At 40.5% G+C, this 22,618-nt stretch overlaps 3 protein-coding genes across 7 annotated transcripts in view; 1 reads left to right on the top strand and 2 right to left on the bottom strand.

Moving 5' to 3' along the window:
- The window catches only part of cecr2 (CECR2 histone acetyl-lysine reader), a 36,717-nt gene extending 30,363 nt beyond the window's left edge, over positions 1–6,354 (bottom strand). The window contains exon 1 of the mRNA XM_027272664.1: positions 6,065–6,354. Within this exon, the coding sequence (XP_027128465.1) occupies positions 6,065–6,184 (120 nt within the window). The 5' untranslated portion in view covers positions 6,185–6,354. The remainder of the gene's footprint in view (positions 1–6,064) is intronic.
- atp6v1e1a (ATPase H+ transporting V1 subunit E1a) lies at positions 1,939–22,543 on the bottom strand. Of its 4 annotated transcripts, none has more exons than XR_003461328.1 (10): positions 22,357–22,541; positions 21,907–21,972; positions 21,678–21,787; positions 20,842–20,908; positions 20,334–20,423; positions 20,180–20,248; positions 20,005–20,099; positions 19,766–19,853; positions 18,247–18,804; positions 1,939–1,957 (listed from the first exon to the last, which is right to left on the bottom strand). XR_003461328.1 is itself a non-coding variant. In XM_027272671.1 (9 exons), exons 1-9 carry the CDS (start codon positions 22,387–22,389, stop codon positions 18,742–18,744), a joined length of 681 nt encoding a protein of 226 aa, XP_027128472.1. In that variant the 5' UTR covers positions 22,390–22,507; the 3' UTR covers positions 18,046–18,741. The 4 variants fall into 4 exon arrangements, 2 of the variants coding, with proteins under 2 accessions (XP_027128472.1, XP_027128473.1); XR_003461327.1 differs by lacking the exon at positions 1,939–1,957 and adding an exon at positions 18,042–18,147 and having other exon boundaries at positions 18,244–18,804; XM_027272671.1 differs by lacking the exon at positions 1,939–1,957 and having other exon boundaries at positions 18,046–18,804; positions 22,357–22,507.
- On the top strand, positions 9,528–18,583 carry slc25a18 (solute carrier family 25 member 18). 2 transcript variants are annotated; one of them, XM_027272670.1, is made up of 11 exons: positions 9,528–9,771; positions 10,466–10,508; positions 10,868–11,229; positions 11,523–11,645; positions 12,614–12,669; positions 12,915–13,005; positions 14,566–14,681; positions 14,973–15,162; positions 15,642–15,805; positions 16,402–16,477; positions 16,568–18,583. In XM_027272670.1, the coding sequence occupies exons 3-11, from the start codon at positions 11,210–11,212 to the stop codon at positions 16,707–16,709; spliced, it is 978 nt and encodes a 325-aa protein (XP_027128471.1). In that variant the 5' UTR covers positions 9,528–9,771; positions 10,466–10,508; positions 10,868–11,209; the 3' UTR covers positions 16,710–18,583. The 2 variants fall into 2 exon arrangements, with proteins under 2 accessions (XP_027128471.1, XP_027128470.1); XM_027272669.1 differs by lacking the exon at positions 10,466–10,508.
- Positions 22,544–22,618: the final 75 nt, after the last annotated feature.

Raw genomic sequence — 22,618 nt, forward strand, 5'->3', positions numbered from 1 at the left:
CAAGAGAGATTGAAAATATCTAAGAACACTTTCTTACATTACAAAGTAAATAAACCATTACTTTATTTGGTTACTTTCAGGGACGCCCAGATCATGTTTTTTTTGCCATCAACTGCCAATCATCTAGGAGCCATATCTTATTGCCATATTGACAGAAAGCTAATATGTTTTCTCGTTTTGTTACAGCAGCTGCTGTAGCAGTAGTTAAAAAAAAAAAAAAAAAAAAAAAAGCACTAGCCTTTCTTTAACAAAGTGCTTAAAAAGTCTGAACCAGATAAAATGTATTCATTACGTCATTATAATTACTTTTACAAAATAAAATAAAAATCTGACTCATCGACTCTCCCTCTCCTTTCTTCCTCACTTTGATGAGCCTGTTACCGAAAACCCAATATGTAAATTTAATCCAGCATGGCTGGAAACTGATTTTTCTAACAAATGACTGTTGGCTGCTGAGTCCTGAACAACTAGTAGGAGTAGCAAGTGATCAACAACTGCTAGGCTAAGAACAAATCTTACCAAGTCTGTTCCAAACCATATTTTGATCTTTGCCGTGACTCAAAAACATGCATAGACAGGTTTGGTCTCAACTTGACATGATCCAGTAAAGTTAGACAAAATACAAGATGAATAAATCCCCGTTCAGTAGATTCACCGCAGTCTTGGAAAGGAGGGATCCGCTGTGTCCGCACAGTCACACCCTCTGTACAGTCACTGTATTACAGAGATCAAAATCCACAAGTAAACAAATATAATGTGCATCATGGATCGTTTTTTGCCATAAGCGTCTGACATGCAATGCTAAAGTTTCATTAACCAGAGTGAATCAATCAGCAAGATATCATAAAGATGTCATAAATATTAAGCACATTTGATACGACAGACAGGTCTAATTCTCACACCGGGGTGCCGACAATCCTTTGCCTAATGCCTTTGACTTAAGACCTTTTGGGACATGAGTTAAACCAGAATTGCACTAAAAGAATGACTGCTGTAATCCAAAGGGTCCATGGGCTTAAAAGGTAGATGTCTGGAAAAAGGACCTCTTGCCAATCCATGTTGTAAATATTGAGATGTTTTACAGGATAACTTTGGCCACCTGCAACCCTCAGATCCCACACACAAGTCCCACTATAACCTCTACAGTCATCACGTCACCATCCACGGCACAAGCATGGCTAGAAAACAACCTTTTTATATCTTGTCCTGCCCGATCAAAATGAGTCCTTTCCATTACTGTGCAATTTCTGTTTTCCCTCATTATGCCACAGACAGAAGATTCTATTAAAAAGGTCTTGTACACCAATAACAGCACTATAGTAAACTGCAGAGAGCTAATATAGATAATTTGTGCAGGGAAAAAAATGAAATAAACCACAAGTCGAATTAAAAGCTTAAAAGTTTCTCATGTACAAAGTTCCTCACTAGTTTAATGTCGCCAAGGAGAAGCTACTTTAAGCCAGAGTTCACAACACAGATGATGACAGGGAGCTGATGAAGATGCGTTAAAAAAATACACGTCGATGTGCCAAACAGGCTGCCCACAGAGCATGGAGGGGGAAGATGACAGGGACAGAGGTCCTTGGCATGAAGGGCCGTGACTGGCTATGAAGTGCACATCATCGAGGATCCAGCATTAGAGGCCTGCAGCGTCTGCTGGCTGTGGGATTTCAGACATCGCTTCGCAGATACACAGCCAAGAAATCGAGCGTACGCCGGAGACAAAAAGGCATGTTGACCCTGGGCCCTTCTTTCTGTAAATCACTCTCTCACTCCTTCATACTAATGTGCTTTCACTTCCTTGCTTACTCGCTCACCATCTTTAGGACACCCCCCCCCACTTCCCCTCTTTCTCCTTACTTCCCACTCATTCTCTTTCCTCCTCATCTCACCCACTCAGCTCTCGTGCGTGCAGAGACACACACACACACACACACACACACACACACACACACACCTTTCCCAGCTCACTGCCTGCAGCCTGAGGAAAGTGGAAACCAGTGATAGTGAAGTGTATCAGCCAGGGAACAATGTGCGTGGGGCTGTTTTTGTGAGGCTAGCCAAGGAGATTGGTGGGAGACTCCATTATCACTGACCAGCACCGAAGAGAAAAAGGACTGCCCCAACAGTATCACCCTAACAGTACTGTCTGGCTGAATCGCTGAGTTTGCCAACATCGACCCTGTTTCTCAAATGTGGGATTTAAGACTGTTATAAAAGTCTCTGTTATGAGAAAAAGAAACAGGTGTTTCAATGACACTATTACAGTAGAAAGAAGTCAGTTGCCTTGGCCATTTTGAGTTCTCAATACACATTATACCTCAGCTTGTACAACATGCCTCAAAAACTTCAAATATATGCTCTACTCGACTAGTTCTTATGTTTTTAATATGACGAAATAAGCCACAAGATGTCACTCCTCCTAATGCTGTGAAAGTATACATTCCCACACCTGTCTTGCGCATCTCCCAACGATGACACCAGATAGCACTAGATGTATGAAAAGGAAATACATGGAAATAATATAGGCCCTGAGCAGCCACAAAAACCCGACCCCTGTTGTCTATAATATAAGGACAGGGTGGCAAAGACTGACACAAACGAAGATGACACCAGCCAATAAAAAGACACTGCGTCCACAAGGAAGGACTGATGGTTTGTCAGAGAATGTTGACAGTAAAGCCCAGGACAGAGTTAAATCACTCGACACCCCCCACTCCGTCATGACCAATGACAGCCATTTCCTGCCCCCTTCCCTGCCCCCTTTTCCACACGATCCTTGGGTAACTCAACCTATACACCCAGAGACAGGATTGCAGCTGGAGATGACTGACATTGCCCAACTATTTTTTCAGAGGATGGCAAAAGAAAATGAACGGAAAAGTTGGAAGACTTTGTCAGCTTTCAAATTTATTGAATGATTGATTGACTATAATGGCCTATCAATCTTAATCAACCGTAAGTCAAGTCAAGCCAAGGGCAAAAGGTAAATAGGAGTCAGCCGAGAGTGCTACACCCGTGACAGTGCCCAGGCCAGCTTGTCTTGTTGAAGCAGGTATGTGGCATTAAGCAAAACAAACATGTCTGTCTGACAGTTTCCTCCTACTTCTGCAACGAAAGCCCTTAGAAAGTAAACATACTGGTTCCAAATGTCCAGCGGCCCAACAAACTTCGCAGAGTGCTGTTTGGCATTACTGGAGTGCCATGAGTTGGTGTGTGAATATTTGAAAGTAGCACAAACTGGACAGGATAAGTCTATGTCAGCTGATATCTTAATGTCATCATAATTACAGTGCAGGCCGGAGGTATCTGCAGTGTAGAAGACAGAAGGTCAGACTAAGGTGGTCTGCATCGCTCAATTTTATTACTTCCTGACACTGAAATCTCTCCAAAAGCCCGCTGTAAGCACCAAATGGCACCATGCACACTGTAAAAGCAGGGCTGCTAACACTCCGCACACTTGTTGCCAGAATGAGGTGACAGGCTTTCCAAGATAAGAGGAAGGAGAGAGGGAGAGAGAGAATGAGAGAGGGTCTGAAGAACAGCCTGGGACAGACAAGATGCATGCTATGTTTCTGAATTATGTTCAGCTAGTTTTAGATACACCCTGTACAACTGTAAATATATGTCCTCCCAGCTTTTTGTGCCACTCTACAGTTATTTTCAGCATATTGTACAATTTTGCCTCAAAAACCTTTCTACATCTAGGTACATGACAGCCCTATGGCCGTACAATAAACGAGACTCATCACTTAATGCAGAATGGGTAATTTTATTCTGATTAAGGTGGCACTTAAACTATGATTGGGCTCTTATTGGAACATAGGAATACAGGTCTAAGTATAAACGCAGCCCAGCAGACTTTGTTGTCCAGTCACCCAGAAATTAAGTCAAGTCAAGTGGGCATTATTGTCATTTCAAGCATTTACACGGTAAACAGTGAACCGAGACAGCGTTTCGCCAAGGACCATGGTGCTACATGAAACAGAAAACATGGTGCAGACAGAACAGTGAACACACATTACAGCACAAAACAACACAAAGCATAACATCGATACAGACACTGCATTCGTGCACTTTAAACTCAGAAAGCCATCTGCTTTATTCAAAACCGAAAAACTCCAGTGGAAATATAAACAGAGAAAACAACGCGTCACATTCATCACACATACCAAGACACAATTTGTTAAAGCTGACAACATATGCTTTAAGCAATGTCACACAGACATTTTAATGTCATTCCTAATCATCATGCGTCCCAGTAGACCAGTGGCCAAAATTAATTCAGTGATCTGATATCACACATATGGAACGAGATGAGATGACCTCGGTGCCATGTACCCCCAGTTTAATGGAAAACTGATGCTCACAGAAATGTGCTTTCAATTAAAGACCTATATCTGTAAGTTTCTATTATCATTTACAATAGAGCTATTATCACAGCTGCCGATGTAGATAATTATACTGGGAGCCAAATGAGTTCTGACCTTGAACATTTGTGTGTCTGATTGAGACGTCAAAGTATAACACTACTGCATCAATCTCAATATTTCCTTGAAATCCAGCTGAGGGGGGTGTAGCCGCACATGTGATCTGCTTCGTGATGCGGTTAAAGACGAATACATCATTTGCACTGAGTAGCAGCAGAACGACCCTCGTTTGTTAAAGTGGATCGGCGCAAGCATTTTGTAAAGTTAAAAATCAGCTCTTTGCAACTGGATGGGAAATGATCACATTGAGCAAGCGCGTGTTTTTTCGGCCCGGTATCAAAGAGAAATGCAACAGCACGAGACCCTCAACTTTCATGTAAACTAGGCGCTATGCGATCCCCCATCTGGCTTGCACCTCGCTTAATAACAAAGCGATGCCTGCGTGTGTTTCTCTGCCGAAGGGGGTGGGGATGAATGAGTGATGGGGACTGTTGATGCGTGATGTTGACCCCACCAATTTCTTTAAAGCGCAATCATTCCTTGATGGATGAAACAATCTACATTACCTCCGATGGAATAACTGAGCGGATACATGTTTGAATGAGCTGTTTCGTGAACTCCGAATACATTTCAAAGAACAAGGAGGGGTGGGAGCGAGAGATAAAGTTAATTGTGTAATCGGGGTGTAAGTCGTTTTCGTTTATTCAGTGATATAACAGAGACTTGTCGGGTGATATCGCCTCTATGACTTATTGGAGACTATTAATATCGAGAACAAACGCTTAAACCATCGATTCCTGCAACAAAACGGGACTTGGGCGAACAAACAATGCCTGAAGAGCATCTGCGTCCCTATGGCTACCCAAGCCAGATGGCTGCAAGACAATAAACTCGAACATCACGCCATGAACTTAACTTTATATGACAGAAAAAAGAAACTAAACGCGGTAACACGGTGCACCCGGCGAGGAGGACAACGGTTTGAGTTATTCTGCGACTTTTTCGCTCTGTAAAAAACAAAAAACACATTTCAACAGTCGCGTAGATATAATTTAAAAGTGATTAACGCTTCGATCTTCACAAGTTTCACATCATTTTGTTTTGTTTTAAACACAGCATCATCTCCTTTCCCCTCTACTTTGTTTTACAGTTGAAACGAGCTGAACTAAACGGCGCTCTACAAACATAAACACGAAGCCGTGCTCAAATGAAAACAAACGAGCGGCACATGGCTGTGAGCACGTATATCTCAAGTTACCCCCCGAGCATCCTTACAGCACGTTAATGTTAGAGCAACACGTTAACTTAACTACGAACACAGGAGCACGAAGCTGCGTGGTGAATGCTACATCCAGCTGACACTGTTCAACTTTAAAGGGGGGGGCAGCAATTAGCGATTAAAGCTAGCTTTTAGCTGTGCTAACGAGCGGGCTAGCTCGTTACCTAACAGGATTGCCTAGTAACGTTAACGGACGTTAAGTTCGGAGAGCGCTGCTAAGCTGGTTTACCACACAGCTAGTTGCACAAAACGCGCTCGTCACACCGCGTAGAGAAAAAAGCTGACACAAACAACTTTTCATTTCCGCACTAAAACACATTCAGAGTTACCACAAGCAAGCAAAAGTCTTATTTACCTCTATTTCAAAGTCTGGAAGGTTGAACGCTGTCCTGAACAGCGAGCAGAAGTGGGCTATGGCGGGGACTTCCCACCAAGACTGGATCTCTTCCACAGAAACTGTACATCCCTGGGACATTTTCAGACTGGAGAAATAGTGCAACGCCTTTTAGTCACATTAGAAAGTAGTTTCCTCGGCGAGTTATAATGTCTTCGTAACATTACAAACACGGAAAAAGTTGCTGCTGCCGTCCTGTTCGGACAGTTGCCATTGCGACCCGCGGAACGCCACAATCTGTTTCAATCAGAGTCTCACCGGAGCTGAACAGATGGGAAGGGCGAAACCACCGCACGACCAGGAGGGGGGGAGCGATTACTCAACTCTGTACCTTAAACTATATGTGCGAATAATTGATTATTATAGTGTCAAGTATGTCCATATTATCCTGCAATAACTTATAATTATTGCAGGATTTGCTATTTTATTTGCACCTCGTTATAGTAGCAACAATCTACAGTCAATAGTACCCCTACGGCTTGATAGTGCGGTCGCCATTTAAAGGGAATGCTTGTGAATGGTGAATAAATAAAAAAAATAAAAAGTTTATAGTAGGTGTGAGAGAGGTAACTTCCTTTAAGTTACATCGGTGTATTTTTCGTGTGTAGAGATAAGACGTCAGTATTTGGCATATAATTTTTACATATATTTTCATTCATTTCTTATTTCCTATAATATTTTTTTTCCACATACCAGCCTTTACACTTTCTTAAAACAACAGTTTTAAAGCAAAACATAAATCCCAAGTCTCGTTCATCTGACCATTGTCTTGTACAGTAAATTACAGGTTATACTTAGATTTTGTAAACAACATCGCGGTAGAAGTTTCGCGCAATACACAAGGCAGGGGCTCCCCCCATCGCAATATGTGAAAGGTGCAGTACTCAGTGTTGTCACTGTTAGATGCCTATGCACATATCTCTTATTGCATTAATATTTTTCTTAAAAAAAACAAAAAACAAACAAAAAAACACGAGCATATCATATATTCGGATAAAATATTTTTTTCCAAGCCTATAAAACATTTCCCTCCTATAGCTTGTATCAATTCAAATGTTTAGTGTAATGCATGCATTTAAATGAACATTAATAATAAAAATCACCTAAATTAATAAATACATCTAAAGGTCAACATACTTTCTTATTAAACTACAAAGACTTAGTAAAAAAAAAAGTAAGGCCCATTCAAGAAGTTGCAGCTTTATTATAACCAATCATATTTGTTTTAGCCAGTATTAAATAGTTGGCAAAAATAAATGTCTTACCTGAAGCTGGCAGTACTGTTGACAGGTCATGGACTGAAATATTTTATCTTCTTGGAAGCACACTTGTGATCAGCAAATGTATTAGCATTTAGTTAATTATTTAGATTTATGAGATGTTCTGTGTGTAAGTTGACATTTTGGCCTAAAGGTGGTGCAAGAGGAAAGCTCTTGAATTCTCTATCGTGGACAGAGCTCATTGTCTTGGAAGCCTAATAACACCAGTGTTTTAGATTCTTTCATTACTCTTTTGTACAATCATAATTTTCTTTCAATCAGCTTCATAAGGTAGTCACCTGGAATGGTTTTCCAAAGGAGTTTCTATATATGGTGCTGAGCACTTGTTGGCTGCTTTTCCGTCAATCTAAGCCCCAACCCATCCCAAGCCATCTCAGTTGGGTTTAGATGGGGTGATTTTGGAAGGCCAGGTCCTCTAATGCAGGACTTCATCACCTTTTTTCTTGGTCAAAAAGCCTTTGCATAGCCTGGAGGTGTGTTTTGGCTCATTGTCATGTGATGGTCCCACTAAGTGCAAACCAGATAGGATGACATGTCAGTGCAGAATGCTATGGTAGCCATGTTGGTTAAGTGTACCTTGGAGTTTGAATAAATCACTAAAAGTGTCACCAGAAAAGCACCTCCACACCTTGTTCATAGTGGGAACCAAACATGCAGATGCCACCCGTTCACCTTCTTTGCGTCTCACAAAGACATGGCGATTGAAACCAATTTGTATTTCTTGGCCTGAGCAGTTTTCATTTGTAGTAGTGGTAGTAGTGCAGTAGTGGTTTCTTTGCAGCAATCCAACCATAAAGACCTAATTCACACAGTCTCCTTCAAACAGCTGATGTTTTATGTGTCTATTTCTTGAACTCTGTGAAGTATTTATATGTTCTCTAATTGGAGGTGCTGCAAATTGGCGATTTCTGAGGTTTGTAACTTGTAGTAGTATAGTTACATGATTCATTATATATGATGATTTTTGCAACTGCACATAAAGCCACATTCACTCTACATGCTGACTAACTTTTGACAAGGCTAAAGTTGCTTATGAACTATGGCGCTCTAAGGTGACAGCAGTTGTCAGTGGGGCAGGGCTGTGGTGGTCAGCTATTACAGTATTGTCAGTGGAGTGACAGCAGACTCTTGAGTTCCCATGGGAACATCAGTCCCATGTAAGGTTGTGATGTCGCTAGGCAACAGAGCAATCCAGTTACTCATGGTGTAAATCTGAGCCACATGGGTAAGCCAAACATTCAAACTTAAAACTCAGAGAGTTAAGTTGATAATTAGAGATACATGTGGGGATTATGTCAAAGCTATTGAGTTTGCCATATCTTAAAATACAAGCTCACTACACTTAATCTTTCTTGTCCTAGAATATAATTTTTATCTTTTTATTTCGCCTCTATATTTTCCCTACCATTTCTATTATACTGCTTTTATAAACCAGTAACAAATATTTCTTTTTATCCTCAGCCCAAATGTTAAGAATAGTCTTCAGTTGCAAAAGAGGCATGGACATTCCTGTGCTGCCTGCTGACCCTCTTGGTTGGAAACAGAGACAGACACTCTTTCACTGAACTAAATGCTACATATTGTACATACAGTTTTTTTTTGTTTTTTTTTACCACAAATAACCTTCTTTTATTTAAAACAGTGTATGGTGTAACCAAATGTTTCAACCGTGAAAGCTGGGAAATTTCATCCTCAATGAAATCTTTTCCCTTCTGGTGAGTGAAATGATCACTGTTTTTTTTATTGTTTTTTTTTTTTTCCACTAAGAGAAATCAATACATCAATCAATGCTCATGAAAAAATAGTTTAGGGGCAATGAGTGGTTGCTGTGGTAGTCACATGCCTCTTTTTGTTGATGTCCTTACATAACCTCTTTTAATCACCTCCTTTTATATATTTCCCTGTGATAAAATGTCCCAAACAGTGATAATCATGTTGGCATAGTACTGTTAGATAGGTAGTAATTGTAAGTCTGTGAACATTTGTGAAATCCAATGTGCCTAGGGGTATTATGTAATAGAGGGATGGGTGAATAGAGAGCTCATTACTGATTTGCAGCCTTTTTGTTGTTGCTATTCATGTTGTATATTCTTAGAAACAACACACGCTGAGTTATAATTGTGGATGTTCATCCCTGCCGTGTCTGTTGTATGAGTTTATGTCGAGTTGTGTTAGTGCAGAGCTGGGTTGCTGTGGCTGTGTCACACAGGGAGTCACCACGAGAGGGAGGGACTTAGGCAGCAGGACAATGCTGGTGTTTGTGCAACGGCCCCTGAGTGGCGGCTGGCTCTCTCAGAGCGCTCTCGCTTGACTACCATTGCTGCACGCATTGTTGAAGTGAAAGGAAAGTGGACAGCTTTATCCTGTCTGTGGGATGCACCGACAGAGGTAAGACCCCCATTCCCCATTGCTATGTCTCTGTGATGGAAGAAAATTAACTTTTTTGAAAGCTCTCTTATGGAGGCTTGTGCTGTATGAGGCTGGGGTGTTCTAGTGCAGTGTTTAGGGGAAACAGAGGTCTGAGAGCTGGAGGTTGGCTTGGGGTGAGGCACCCTTGTCTGTGTTTTGGCAGGGTCACTACTGTGTGAATGGAGCTCAGCTGAAAGAAAGTTTCACAGAAAGAGGCTCAGTGAAAGGCATGTGTAGAATGTGACTAGGGTCTAGCAATAGAATAGACAGAGTATAAGGGGACATAGAAAAAAAATAATTTGAGATGAAAAAGTTTATGATGGTGATGGAAAATGACATAAAGATGAGAAGATGAACCAAGCAAAAACTGATAGTTTGTGTTGAGATGGGCAGGGATATAGTGAAGGTTCACAGCGGTAGAAATAGAGGCGGAATGGAGGTGGAGAGATTAAGAGAGAGATTAATTAGAAAGCTGAGGGAAGGGGGAAGTCAGGAAGGGAAAAGGCAGAAAAATAATGGATGAAAGCAAGAGCTGTGAACCATAGATAAGGTTTCAACAGCATTTTTTAATCTATGATAGGCTAGAAACTATTTTATGTCCAGAGCCAAAAAAAAAAGTAAAAAAATACCTGTCAAACAAATGATCCACCATCCATTTAAATCTCTTTTCCAGTCCTTTGTAAATGCTGGATTCCGATTGCGGTGAAAGAATACCGGTAAGCTCCTCATTTTCAGTTCTGCCTTCCTTGCTAGATCAAATACTCTTATCCCTTTTAGCTTGCAGATTAGAGAGACTCAAGATGTTCTGTCTCACTGTGGCAGTCCTGGGATATGCCGCTATTCACATTTATGAATGAGCCTATCTGGACCTTATAGACCCTAATAGTTAATGTTAGGTGTGTCACAAAAAAAACCCTCCTACCATCTTCTGAAGCCCATCACAAATGTCTATTCAACAGGGCTTTTAGAAAGACAATACCCTCAGTATGAGTCACAAAGAAGAGAGAAATTTTGATCTCATTTGTACTCTTTACAATGATTTAATCCATTTTAACCACAGGTGTTTTGTTTCCAGGCAGCGGGAGAGAGGTTGGATTTTGGTCTGAGTTGCAGCAAAGCAGAAAGGCTGGCCAGAAGACACAGATCAAACATTGGTGGTTTGGACCACAACAGAAAAAAGGGCGTCCACATCTGCTCCTTCCATATCAGGGAGGAAAACCTCCATTGTTTGGAACATTAAAAGGAGCAGTGAGCTGCATTTGTGGCCTGGGTGGGCAGGTGAGAGTTGAGTTGTCGTGACTACTTTGGGTTGCGTGCCCAAGTGTGAGAGGGAAGAGGAAGAGAAAAAGAAGGACGAGGAGGAGGAGTAGGTGGAGGAGGAGAGGAGTAGTGGGCCTGGAGCCCAAACACAAACAGGATGGCGGAGAAGAAAGTTAGGTAAGAATCTTTACCTCTTTTGTTTAGCTTAATGAAGATGGGTCAAAATGTATTCACTAAGTTGAAGCAGCAGCTGTGTTGATGTTGGTCTCTTTGTGTGTGTGTGTGTGTGTGTGTGTGTGTGTGTGTGTGTGTGTGTGTGTGTGTGGTTGGGAAAACTCTCCTTTTCGTATCCTTTTTTGTATCTTTGTCCATGAATGGATGTGTCATTTGCATGGCTTGTGTTTGTGACTACGTTTACATGGGTCTGTGCATGCATGTGTGCGTGTTTGTCTGTGTTGATCCCTTTGCAGCCTCCCTGCTAAGCTGATTAATGGGGGCGTGGCAGGCCTGGTTGGTGTGACATGTGTATTTCCTATTGACCTGGCCAAGACCCGCCTACAGAACCAGCAGGGCGTCCAAGTCTACAAAGGAATGTGAGTAGGGTTCCCCTGGCCCGAGTTAACCTGCTACTGTCATAAACCCTGAATGCAAATGTATCAAAACTAAAGTCAAAGTCTTAATATGATACTAAATCTGCTGATGATGAATGGTTTTAAATGTGCACTCTCTAATTTGAGCTACAAACAAACCAGAGTTATTTTGATTATATCAACGCGCATACTTTTCTACTGGATAGGGTGGAGCAGCAAAGCTAAACAGACTCTTACCATATTTGGTGCAGTGTTTTAGTCAGTCTGTACAAAACTCACTCACGAGATCATATTAGGGAAACGGCTGTGTGTGTTTTGATGGATTGCCATGGTAACTTTGAATCATGGATTGTATTCACTGATTTATTCAAAACCTGATAAATGTTCCAACGAATGCACTAAAACTATTTCTTTATTACATTTTGTTATTTTAGTTTGTGGTTAAATCAGAATCATAAAGCCAGGGGATGCAGAGAACGAGACCGTGTCCTTAAAAGACACCCTGATTTTTTAAACTGCGCACATCTGGTGGGCATCAGTATTGCTGGCTGATGATTGGGTGTGGTATCCTGTGTTCAAACATTTCAGACTGCGGTTTTCCACTGTGAGTCAGAGATGGAAAAAATAGCCTGGTTAACTTATTCCCTTCAAGGCCCAATTACATGGCTGGATTTTCTATGTTCTTTGAAAAGGGAAAAGGGAAAATTCCAATAGAACAGCTCATACAGTGCACTGACACCACTGGTACTGGTCCAGTTTGTTGTTGTGACAGGACAGAGGGTCATAGTGTATCTGGGTAAAGGCCAGGTTGAAGAAGATGCTTATAAATGAAGCATAATACTACTCATTTGACCTAAATGTGAAAGTGAAAGATATTAACGAATATATCTACTCTTGTCATATAAAAGAACAGACTCTGTTTGTCTCTCAAACAGACAAACTGTGAATTGTTTTCTCTTTTGTTTTTAAAGGATGGACTGCCTGGCAAAGACGGTTCGCTCGGAGGGCTATTTTGGATGCTACAGAGGTATCTTTGCATTTGTAATCCCTGTGACAAACAGTATAAGTGTGCTTTACTATAAGCTTAAGCCAATCACCTATGCTGTTGTTTCTCCTGCGAGCCCTCAATCTTTTTTATCACAATAACCGGTGTCTACTGCTATTAGCAGGTCACGGTGGTGAGCCATAAGTTGCTGTGTAGGTTTATTCTATTTGTGTTCCTCAATGGAAACTGTTGGTCATCCCCTTTCATCGGCCTGTTTGTGTTTCCAGGTGCAGCAGTGAACCTCACTCTTGTCACACCAGAAAAAGCCATCAAGCTGGCTGCCAATGACATCTTCAGACAGAAGCTCTCTAAGGACGGGTACATTGATTTTTGTCTTTCATACACATACACATAAATCATATTAGGTTTGAAAAGGCGGCCACGGTTATTACAGTAAACCTAAATTACATTCATTGGTTAAAATAAGTAAGTAATTAGTTTTTAATCACTTTTTGCTGAATACCATCCCTGTGACAGGGTGCTATCGTGTATGAACTGATGTTACAGATGTGGGACAAAGACGTTTTCGTTTGAGATTCTTTTAGCTAATTGCTATTCATTAAAATCACAGGCGTTGTTCTTTTGTGCAGTATACAGCCAAGCTTACCTTATCTTTAACATAGTTTTCAAAAACTTTAAATTATTGTCGTGCATTGCTTGTTATGTATCAGAATACTAAATATAAAACACCAATTCCGATTTTTTGTTCATATTACTTAAACAAGAAACTAAGCAAATGCTAAACTAAAGCAAAAAAAAAGTAAATGAAATGCTCAGTGGCACATGAAGCAAAAAAAGTTTGATTTAGAGGCATAAAATAACACAGATCTTCCATGTTTCTGCATCAGGGACCAAGCTGCTAACTTCCAGTTCCAGTATGATAACTTGAATCTGGATAAAATGATGTAATTGCCCCTTCTAGCTTTTCTTAAACCTCTCTTCTTAATCAGAAAGTAAAAAGAGTTCAGTGTCATTTTGTGGTGGTGGGGTGATCACTATGTAATCAGTTTTCAAAAAAACTTGGTTTGTCATAATTATTAGAAATTCAACATGATGCTGATCACTTGTTGGAATTCAGTTTAGTTACTCGAATCAGCTCTGTGCCAAAACATTAACATTAACCTACATAAACAGCCACAACTTGCACTGGAGATGTGCAGTCTTGGATATATGAATTGGCAACATAAAGCATAAATGATTTAGAATTTCAGTTTTTGTGAGTTTCTCCGACAATGTTGTTTTCCATATCAAGTTACAGTTACAAACACAAATGGCTATTAGGAATTGTAAAAATCTCATGCTTGTGTATTTGCTCTTAATTAACCAATATATGGACACACATATACGGTTTGTTGTGGAGAAACTGCTGGAATCACTGGTCAATGGTGATGTCAGGAGGGAAGAAAGTGTTCAGGAGCCTTTGATGTTACACTGTATTATTTATTGTCACTTGATCAAGGATAATTACAGACACTCTCATAGTACATCAGAAGTGCCTGAGTCGGTTTCACATTCTGCCCCAACTCCTGCTGGCGGTTAGACTTTAAACCTCAAGATAACACCACAAATGCTATACGCCCCAAATAGTTAAATTATCAAGAAAGGTGTCATTGTCAACATATTGTAGTCTGGAATGTCAATGGCAAGCTATCTATTATGTCTAGGAAGACAGCAATAGGTTTCTCGACCCTGGCCTGGACCCTGTGTTGAGATAGGCTGGCACCTACTGTTCCCAGTCAAAGCCAAACAATTAATACTGCTGAGGACCTCAAGGCCCACACATGACCTTGTGTAACCTAAGGATAGAAAATTCCATAACACTGTTAACTGTATTTTATTGCTGTACAGTTCCTGACACTCTACTGACTGTGTTTCTAGGCATTTGCCCCTGTGGGGAGAGGTACTGGCAGGATGTGGGGCTGGGACCTGTCAGGTGGTGGTCACCACACCTATGGAAATGCTTAAGATCCAGCTGCAGGATGCAGGAAGGCTCGGTGAGTTTGTCACTGGATTTATTATTACTCTTCATTATTACTGTGTCAAAATCCATGTCAGTGCAAAAGGATGAAATTAAGTCTTCAGGAAGTAAATATAGTCTGACAATGGCCCATTTTTACTAAGATTGATTTGGTGTAAGTCATTCACTTTGCTTCTTAATAAGTAAGTGCTGTGAAAGATTGCACACTACCCATTTACTTTTTTGTCAAAATGTGGTGATAGTCATGGTGATGGCTGCACGATTACATGTGTTTTCTAACCTGGGACAGTCTGTGTTTGACTATCAGCTGCCCAGAGGCCCGTTAAAGCTCCAGCTCAGGCTGCTGCTGCTCCTGGTCCAGCTCCATCGTTGGTGGCCCCCCCACCAGCACAACCGAATCCTCCACCTCGGCCCTCAGCCACAGGCATCACTGTGAAGCTGCTAAAGACTCGTGGACTGGCAGGCCTCTACAGGGGGGCAGGAGCCACCTTAATGAGGTCATACACACAAAGACAAACAAACACACTCACAATAGATTACATTTGTTTTTACTTGCCTAATATAATTGAATATCTTCTTCTTCAGTTCATGTCATAATGCTTTTCATACTTACTTTGCTTTAATGTTGGAAACCTTTTAAAATATCATGCAATGCACAGCTGCTCATGTTCTCCAGCTGAGTCTGTTCTTTCAATTGACTCATCACCACTTTAATGAGTTGATTTTACATTGCATAACTCATACTGTGTTTATTGTATTTCCCATCACCTCTGCCAATCAGCACTGATCAATATATTCCTGGAGCTATGTCTGGCTGCTCTCTGTCCCTGCTTATCTCCTGTGACGTCACCCTCTCGCGCTTTGTTTTCAGTCCATCCGATTTCTTTCTCAATGTCCCAACTGTTCACACAGCCTGTCTCTCATTTTCCTTTTAATCAAATTTAATCTAACCACATCTTCTACTCGTGTTTTACAGGGACGTCCCCTTCTCAATGATCTACTTCCCGCTGTTTGCCAACCTTAATGCACTGGGTCAGGAAAGAGTGGGTAATGTGGAGGTCCAGGCACCATTCTGGCAGTCTTTTGTGTCAGGCTGTGCCGCAGGCTCAGTGGCTGCTGTGGCTGTAACACCACTGGATGGTGAGTGGGAGAAAGACACAAAGTCACATAAATGACAGGAGGTTGGTGAATGGTGACTACGCTCAAAAGATGCAACAGCTGGTGTTGCAAGTCTAATTCGGTCCTTTAGTAAAACAATTTAAAATGAAATGTCATTTTGGAAATGTAAAATAAAACACACTAATTCAATACACAGGAAGGTTCTGTCACTACAGCCTCACTTGGTCTGGTATGACCAGTAGCTTATAGTGACTGAGGTGATCTAACTTAAGAAAGATACTGGCTGCATCACTCGCTTGTTCACTCATTCACTACTCCCTATATAATAGACACTTAATATACAAGCTGAGATTTTGGACTCATACCTATTATTATAATTCGTATATTACTCTACATTGCATTATGGGGTTTCTGGCAGAAAGTAATGTACATACCATGAGGCCTCTAAATAGTGAATAGGGACTTCTCTACTTACTATTACACTACAACTTAGCATTTATCATTATTCTGTGATTGTCACTTGTGGTCACTGTGGCTGCTGTTTGCTTTAACTGACAGCAAGTCACCTTTGAGTTGATGTGCTGAAAGTATATTGTGTGTTTTAAATTCCTGTACAGTTATAAAGACTCGTCTGCAGACCTTGCAAAAAGGTGAGGGGGAGGACACATACAGAGGAATTATTGACTGCACACGGTAAGATTTTTTGTCTATAATAAACATTTATTGCCTCAATATATTAAGTGTAAAGTGTCTTCTAACATTTTTCTTCCTGTCTGTGTGCAGGCGCATCATGAGGCGGGAGGGCCCAGCAGCATTTCTGAAGGGTGCAACGTGTCGTGCTCTGGTCATAGCTCCTCTTTTTGGCATTGCACAGGGTGTCTACTTTCTTGGGGTAGGGGAGACGCTGCTAGGTTTGCTGGAATAGCAGTGCATTGGTGGCGGTGGTTGTGTTGTCTGTACAAATAATTTACTGCTTTAATCTGCAGTGAATGATAAATGAGCGAACAGCGGATACAGAGGGAGGGAAATACGGCCACTAACCAAAAGAGGAGGAATGGTTTGAGATATGGAGAGGCTCTATTTACTAATACGTGGACCAATGGGTGCACACTAATCAAGTTTCTCTAGGTTTTTACATGCTGTCACCAGGGTTCTGTAGGTTAAACAGGGTCCTGTGTATGTGTGTGACTAATTTGAGGATATGTGTCCCAAGCTGTCTGAGTTATACCTGTGTGCTTGCTGCAATATGCCTGGGGCTGTTCCTTTCACCTGGGCGAGATTATTCTGTCTGGTTGCTGAGGGAGAGCTGCTGCATGTTGTTTGAGGCTGCTAACTAAAATGCCTACCGACGAAGAACTGTGCATCATCCTATGTAAGTGACAAATTCCCCTTTTAATCTTTGTCAAAAGCTTAATATTACAGAACATTTGAGGTCAGAGGTTGGTTTTAAATCCAAATCAGTTGGATTTCAGTGTTTGATGTGTTGGAAAAGGAGCTTGGTCTCCTTCTGCCTATCCCCGTTATGCATTCCTCCCACTCCATCCGTGAGGTCGTAATCTTGGATTCCTTCACTGGATTGGAAGGTGCTGCCTACCAGTGTCTCTAAGGTCATTTGTTAATCTGATGGTAATGCTTTAATCCCTGTATTACCGTACAATATACCCTAACACACAGCTCACTTCCTGCCTAAAGGCCACAGGTTAGACTGCTGGGCCACTGTCTCGTAGCCTTGACTTCCTCTTCTCCACAGCTTGGAAGGGTTTAAACAAAAACCTGTGAGAAGCCTAGGGCTGTTTTTACTGCTTAGTTACACATAAAAATAAGCTTCAACTCGTGCGCACAATAACAAAAAAAGAAAAAAGAAAAAAGAAAAAATGCAATTAAAGCCTTATCAATGCTGATAGTTTCTAAAGCATCACAACTGTAAGTCTTAAATGAATTCAGTGGAATTGATGGCGTTGAAACATTGATTTGGTACTTGAGTCCAACTTAGCGAGGACAATTATACTTGTTAGACCCATGGAGGGAGTATGGCACCTTGTTCTGCCAACTGTTTGCCATTACTTAAGTCCACTGGGTGGCACTAAAGCTTTTCCTTTTTTTCTCTTTTTTTTTTTTTTACACATTTTTAATGCAAGACACATTTTGATGTGGCTAGTGTACCTAGGCTACTACATTTTCCTCATTGTAGAGTGAACATAGCCTGAGTAAACTGTTTGTTTACAAGCTGTAAATAAAGATGTCTCATACATGCTGATTTCTCCGTGTCACACACATTTATTTCTTTGGTTGTTGTACATTAAGTGCTTCAGAACAATTCTAAGGGTTGGCTGTTCGCGCACACACACACACACACACACACACTTAGACAGACATCATTATAATATTATTGTCATTCAGCTGTACATTCACAATGTACATTTGAGCGACATTTCATTGCATAGGCTCAGAATAAAAACAACACACACACACACCTCGTCAAAAGTCAAACTGTAAAAAAAAAAAACACTGATTTAGTAAACATACCAGACAATCTACCTCATTATAGACAATAGTCTACAAAAATGTAGACAAGGTATGTCAATGTGTATCTTTGCTGACCTATATATGATATTTGATTACTGTAATCAAGTAGTAGAGCAACAGGTTTCCAAAAACAACTGAAAGAATACATATTTGCAATGTCATTGCAATTTAAAAGCAGTCCTTTAGACAACCCCTGATGGCAAAATGGGACGTAAACACAAGTAAAAATGCACATGTTGAATTATTATTCTGTTCATTAGTACAAAAAAAAAAGACATATAAAGACATCTGCAGCATTGCATTGAGTAAATCAGGGTTTTCATTTACCCTTTATGATTGATAGGTGATCATACAGCCTCTTTCTAATCATGAAGATGGTCTGCGATCACCTTATTTCACCCATGTCCGCACTGCTCTCTTCCAGTCCACCGTTAATCTGTGAACTTGCGATTGGGGTTGGCACCAAACAAGTTCGCTCTGATCTCAGGCATCATCTGTCAAGTGTGAAGTCAGGATACATGTAAGTACACGCAAGGAAACTGAAAGGACAAACCTGGACGAAACATTAGAGGAGAGACACGACAGCTGCTTCAGTATTTATCTTCATTTTCCTTTGTGAAGGGAGATAAACTCATAGTGGATCTAATAATTGCCTCTCATTTCCTAAAAGTTAAATGTTTTGCAGATTCAAACATGCTGCCTCTCTGTGGGAGCTGTGCAAATAGAAGCAAACAATACAATCACTATACATTTTCATGTGACTGTTCACACACATAGCCGTTGAGGGGCGTGTGTCCTGTTTACATATTACATTTGCATATTTGATAAGATGAGGGCCTTTGCCACAAAACGTCTCTGTGCATGAAGGTCCGTGCTGAAGCTTTTTGAAAGAGAAGAGAATGACTCGGACCCTGCAGGTCTCTCCTTCTTTGACCTGAACCTAATCCTACGATCTCCATGGCTGACGCTGGCAACAGTCAACTATTAAACTTTATGCTGGGCATACATGTGGACAAAGATGCGTGTCTTTGCTTTGTACACACATCAGAAGGTTTATTAAATGCAGGATGACTATGTAGACACAATGCTCTTGTCTGAATCTGTAGCTGCGTGTAGGAAGCAGAAACCATTTGGGAATGTGTGCTCAAAACAGATTCCTCTGACCTCTCACAGTTTATCTGTCAGCAACAGTAGGTATTGTAAACACAGAAAATGAATGAATTAAGTTTAATAACTTACAAAAGAGTAATGGCTGGAATTAGTAAACAATACATTTTTCCTCCCTTGTCTGAATCCAAAATCAAAGCAAACTCTCCAACCTTTAAGTATTTAAACTCACTGAAGAACCCAGTGGCATGTGCTGCCCTCCACTGGCAAACAGCAGAAATTACATTGAATGTGTTTTAAAAGGTCACAGGTGATTATTTGAATTATTTAGATACATTATGAATTTACCTGTTGTGCCATGAGTTCTAGCCTGCTCTCCAAAGTGTTGGAAACTTTGATCTTCCCATTGTCGTTATATATTTCAACTCCTCCGCAGCTGTTAAAACAAAGAGTAGACACTTACTACAGATTAAGCACGTCTTTTCTTCATCTTTAATCATAGTCGCAATAAAAACACAACGATAGAGTAAAGTTATGTTACATTAAATTTGAAATTCAAAGAATAAGTGTTGATGTATGTGTCTTACATTTCTGATGGAAGAAAACGTTCCTGGTCGATTTTGACGACTATGTTGCTCTTCACTGCCTCTTTGTAGACGGGGATGTTCTTATTAGCTGCAGCCTGTTAAGCAATGCAATACTTTAATTAATAACTTGCAACAATAATCACAACATACAGCTCTATATTCAGCTCAACCTTACCTGAACCAGCTCTACATCCTGCTGTCGGCAGCGAATGGTAACTTTTGGCTCCAGCAGTTGATAGAATCCCTGAAAGGTGAAAAGCACAAACTCAAACTGATGAATTAGATGCATCATCCCATGAGAGAAGTTGGAGGCTGGTTATTGGAGGTACCTGCAGCACCAGGCCCTCCAACAGGGTGGAGTACTTAGCAGGGTCCTTAGCAATTGCTGCAAGTCTTTGCCGAGCCTCGTTCAACAAATCCTGACAAAAACAAAAGGCAGAAAACAGAGAGAAAGCCAGTTTTATGGATTCATTTAGATTATTCAGATACTGTGGCATTTGTTAAATACACTTTATGGGCAGAACTGCAGAAATGTTTGTCTGTGGGGATAGATAAATATAGTTTTTAATGATCAGATGACCATTAAAGAAAATCAATTCAGCTTCATTGTATTGGGATGGTTGAACCAAACTGAAATGTAGGAATTTACAAACTACTACTATCACCACTACACACTAATAACTATGCACACAAATGTCATGAATTATCATAGCTGTTAATAAGATGCGTACGCATTAATCAGCATATTAAACGTAAATGTGAGAAACATCTGCGTCAGTTGTGTACAAACAAACAAAACGTATGAATATATGTCAGATATGAGCATTGATCTCTAACCATGATCATGTCATCACGGGCCTTCAGCACCTTCAGCCTCGCTTGGTTCATCAGGTTGGACATCTGGCTGAGAGAGTGGAAAGCAAAGTAAATGCAGTGTAACATGGCATGCCTGGTAAAAACCGACTTATTAGGCTTACAGTATTTACATACCTACTTTTACTAACTAGCCCCTTTTCTGATCTACTGTATAATACTGTATGTTGTCGTCATATTCTATTATTGCTAGTGTTTTATTTTTTTATTTATATTGCTCTTGCGAAACACTTTGATCTGTGAAAAGTGCTATACTAAATAAACACATTATTATGATGATTATTATTAAAATGGCTATTCTGCCTAATACCCCAGTTCTCACAGCTAATTGGTCACCACAATCTGCCACCACAACTGGATTCGAAGAGGCCAAAATGGTGACGTTCAATGCCGAGAATCTTCATGTAAAGAATTCAGGACACAGGGAGGCAATAGAGTAACAAATAATTTATTTAGCCTCGTCTAGTCTGTGTTTTTAAGTGTGCTGTTTGAATGTTTTTGACGTTTTTACCATGTAAAGTGTCTTTGAGTATCTAGAAAAGTGCTTGCGGGTAAAACGTATGATCATTATTATTATTATTAGGACATATTGAGTTTGACAAGGCAGCCATAACTGAAAGACAAGGTCATAATGGCGAGGCAACAGAGCAACAGAGTGACTGAAAGGCTTACTGGGATGGACAAACAAACAAACAAATGTATCCAGTGAGAACTGATTACATCTGTTGACTCTCACTCCATCCAAAGTCTGCCGATGTCTCGCTGAGATAGTTCAGGCCCAATGCCTGGCAGCAACTCACATTTTCTTATGTTGTTCAATGTGCTTCTCCTTCTTCTCATAGTACTCCATGATTTTCACCCGCTGAGTCTGCACCAGGCGACCTTTCTCGATGTTAAACTCTTCCTCTGCCTGTAGACGGAGGAGTATGACAAGGCACATTACTGGTGACGGCAGCAGAAATCACAAGACACACAAACAGAGACACACACACACACACACTCACACACAGATAAACAGACTTTAATTACCTTAGCATCAATTTCCTCAACTTTCTCTTTGGCCTCTTGTTCAATGAAGGCCATCATATGCTTGATCTGCCACAAGAGAAACACACAAATTCAGATGTCTCACAAAGTTTTTTTTTTTTTTTTTCCAGTTTTCAAAATGTAAGTACAAACCAATTCACAACTCTTTACAAACAAAGACTTTAGATATGAATCTGACTAGTTTGTTTCAGCTTTCTACGTGTGCCAACATAAAACTATTCTTGTCAAATGAGCGAAACTCAAATGAAATCAAACGAAACTTTAGTTTAGTTTAGTTTAGTAACAAGAGAATAAAGATTAAACCGCTGTAAGTCAGCTACATGTAACGCTGCTTCAGGTTTGAGCCCATTAGCTGTCGTTAATGTTTGTCATGTTTAGCTCCCTGAACTTTAAGTCACTTTTATAAACTTGACAGCTGGTTTTCTACTTTACCTGCTTCTGCACGTCAGCGTCGGTGAGCGCCATGTCCGCTCTTCAATATGTTTTTGTTAATTTAAAGTCTGTAAAAAAAAGAAACAAGTCTTAACGACCACTTGTGCAGCTAAACAGAAACTGTTTGGAGAATATACTTTTCACGTTCACGTCGACCTGGTGACAAAAAACAGAACGCAACATCCGGTCATTACTTTTCAAAATAAGACGCGCGTTCAGTATGTCAAGTCCTTATAATAGTGTTTATAAAATAACATTTCTG

Source organism: Larimichthys crocea, chromosome XXI (assembly GCF_000972845.2).
Source record: "Larimichthys crocea isolate SSNF chromosome XXI, L_crocea_2.0, whole genome shotgun sequence".
Classification (NCBI taxonomy): domain Eukaryota; kingdom Metazoa; phylum Chordata; class Actinopteri; family Sciaenidae; genus Larimichthys; species Larimichthys crocea.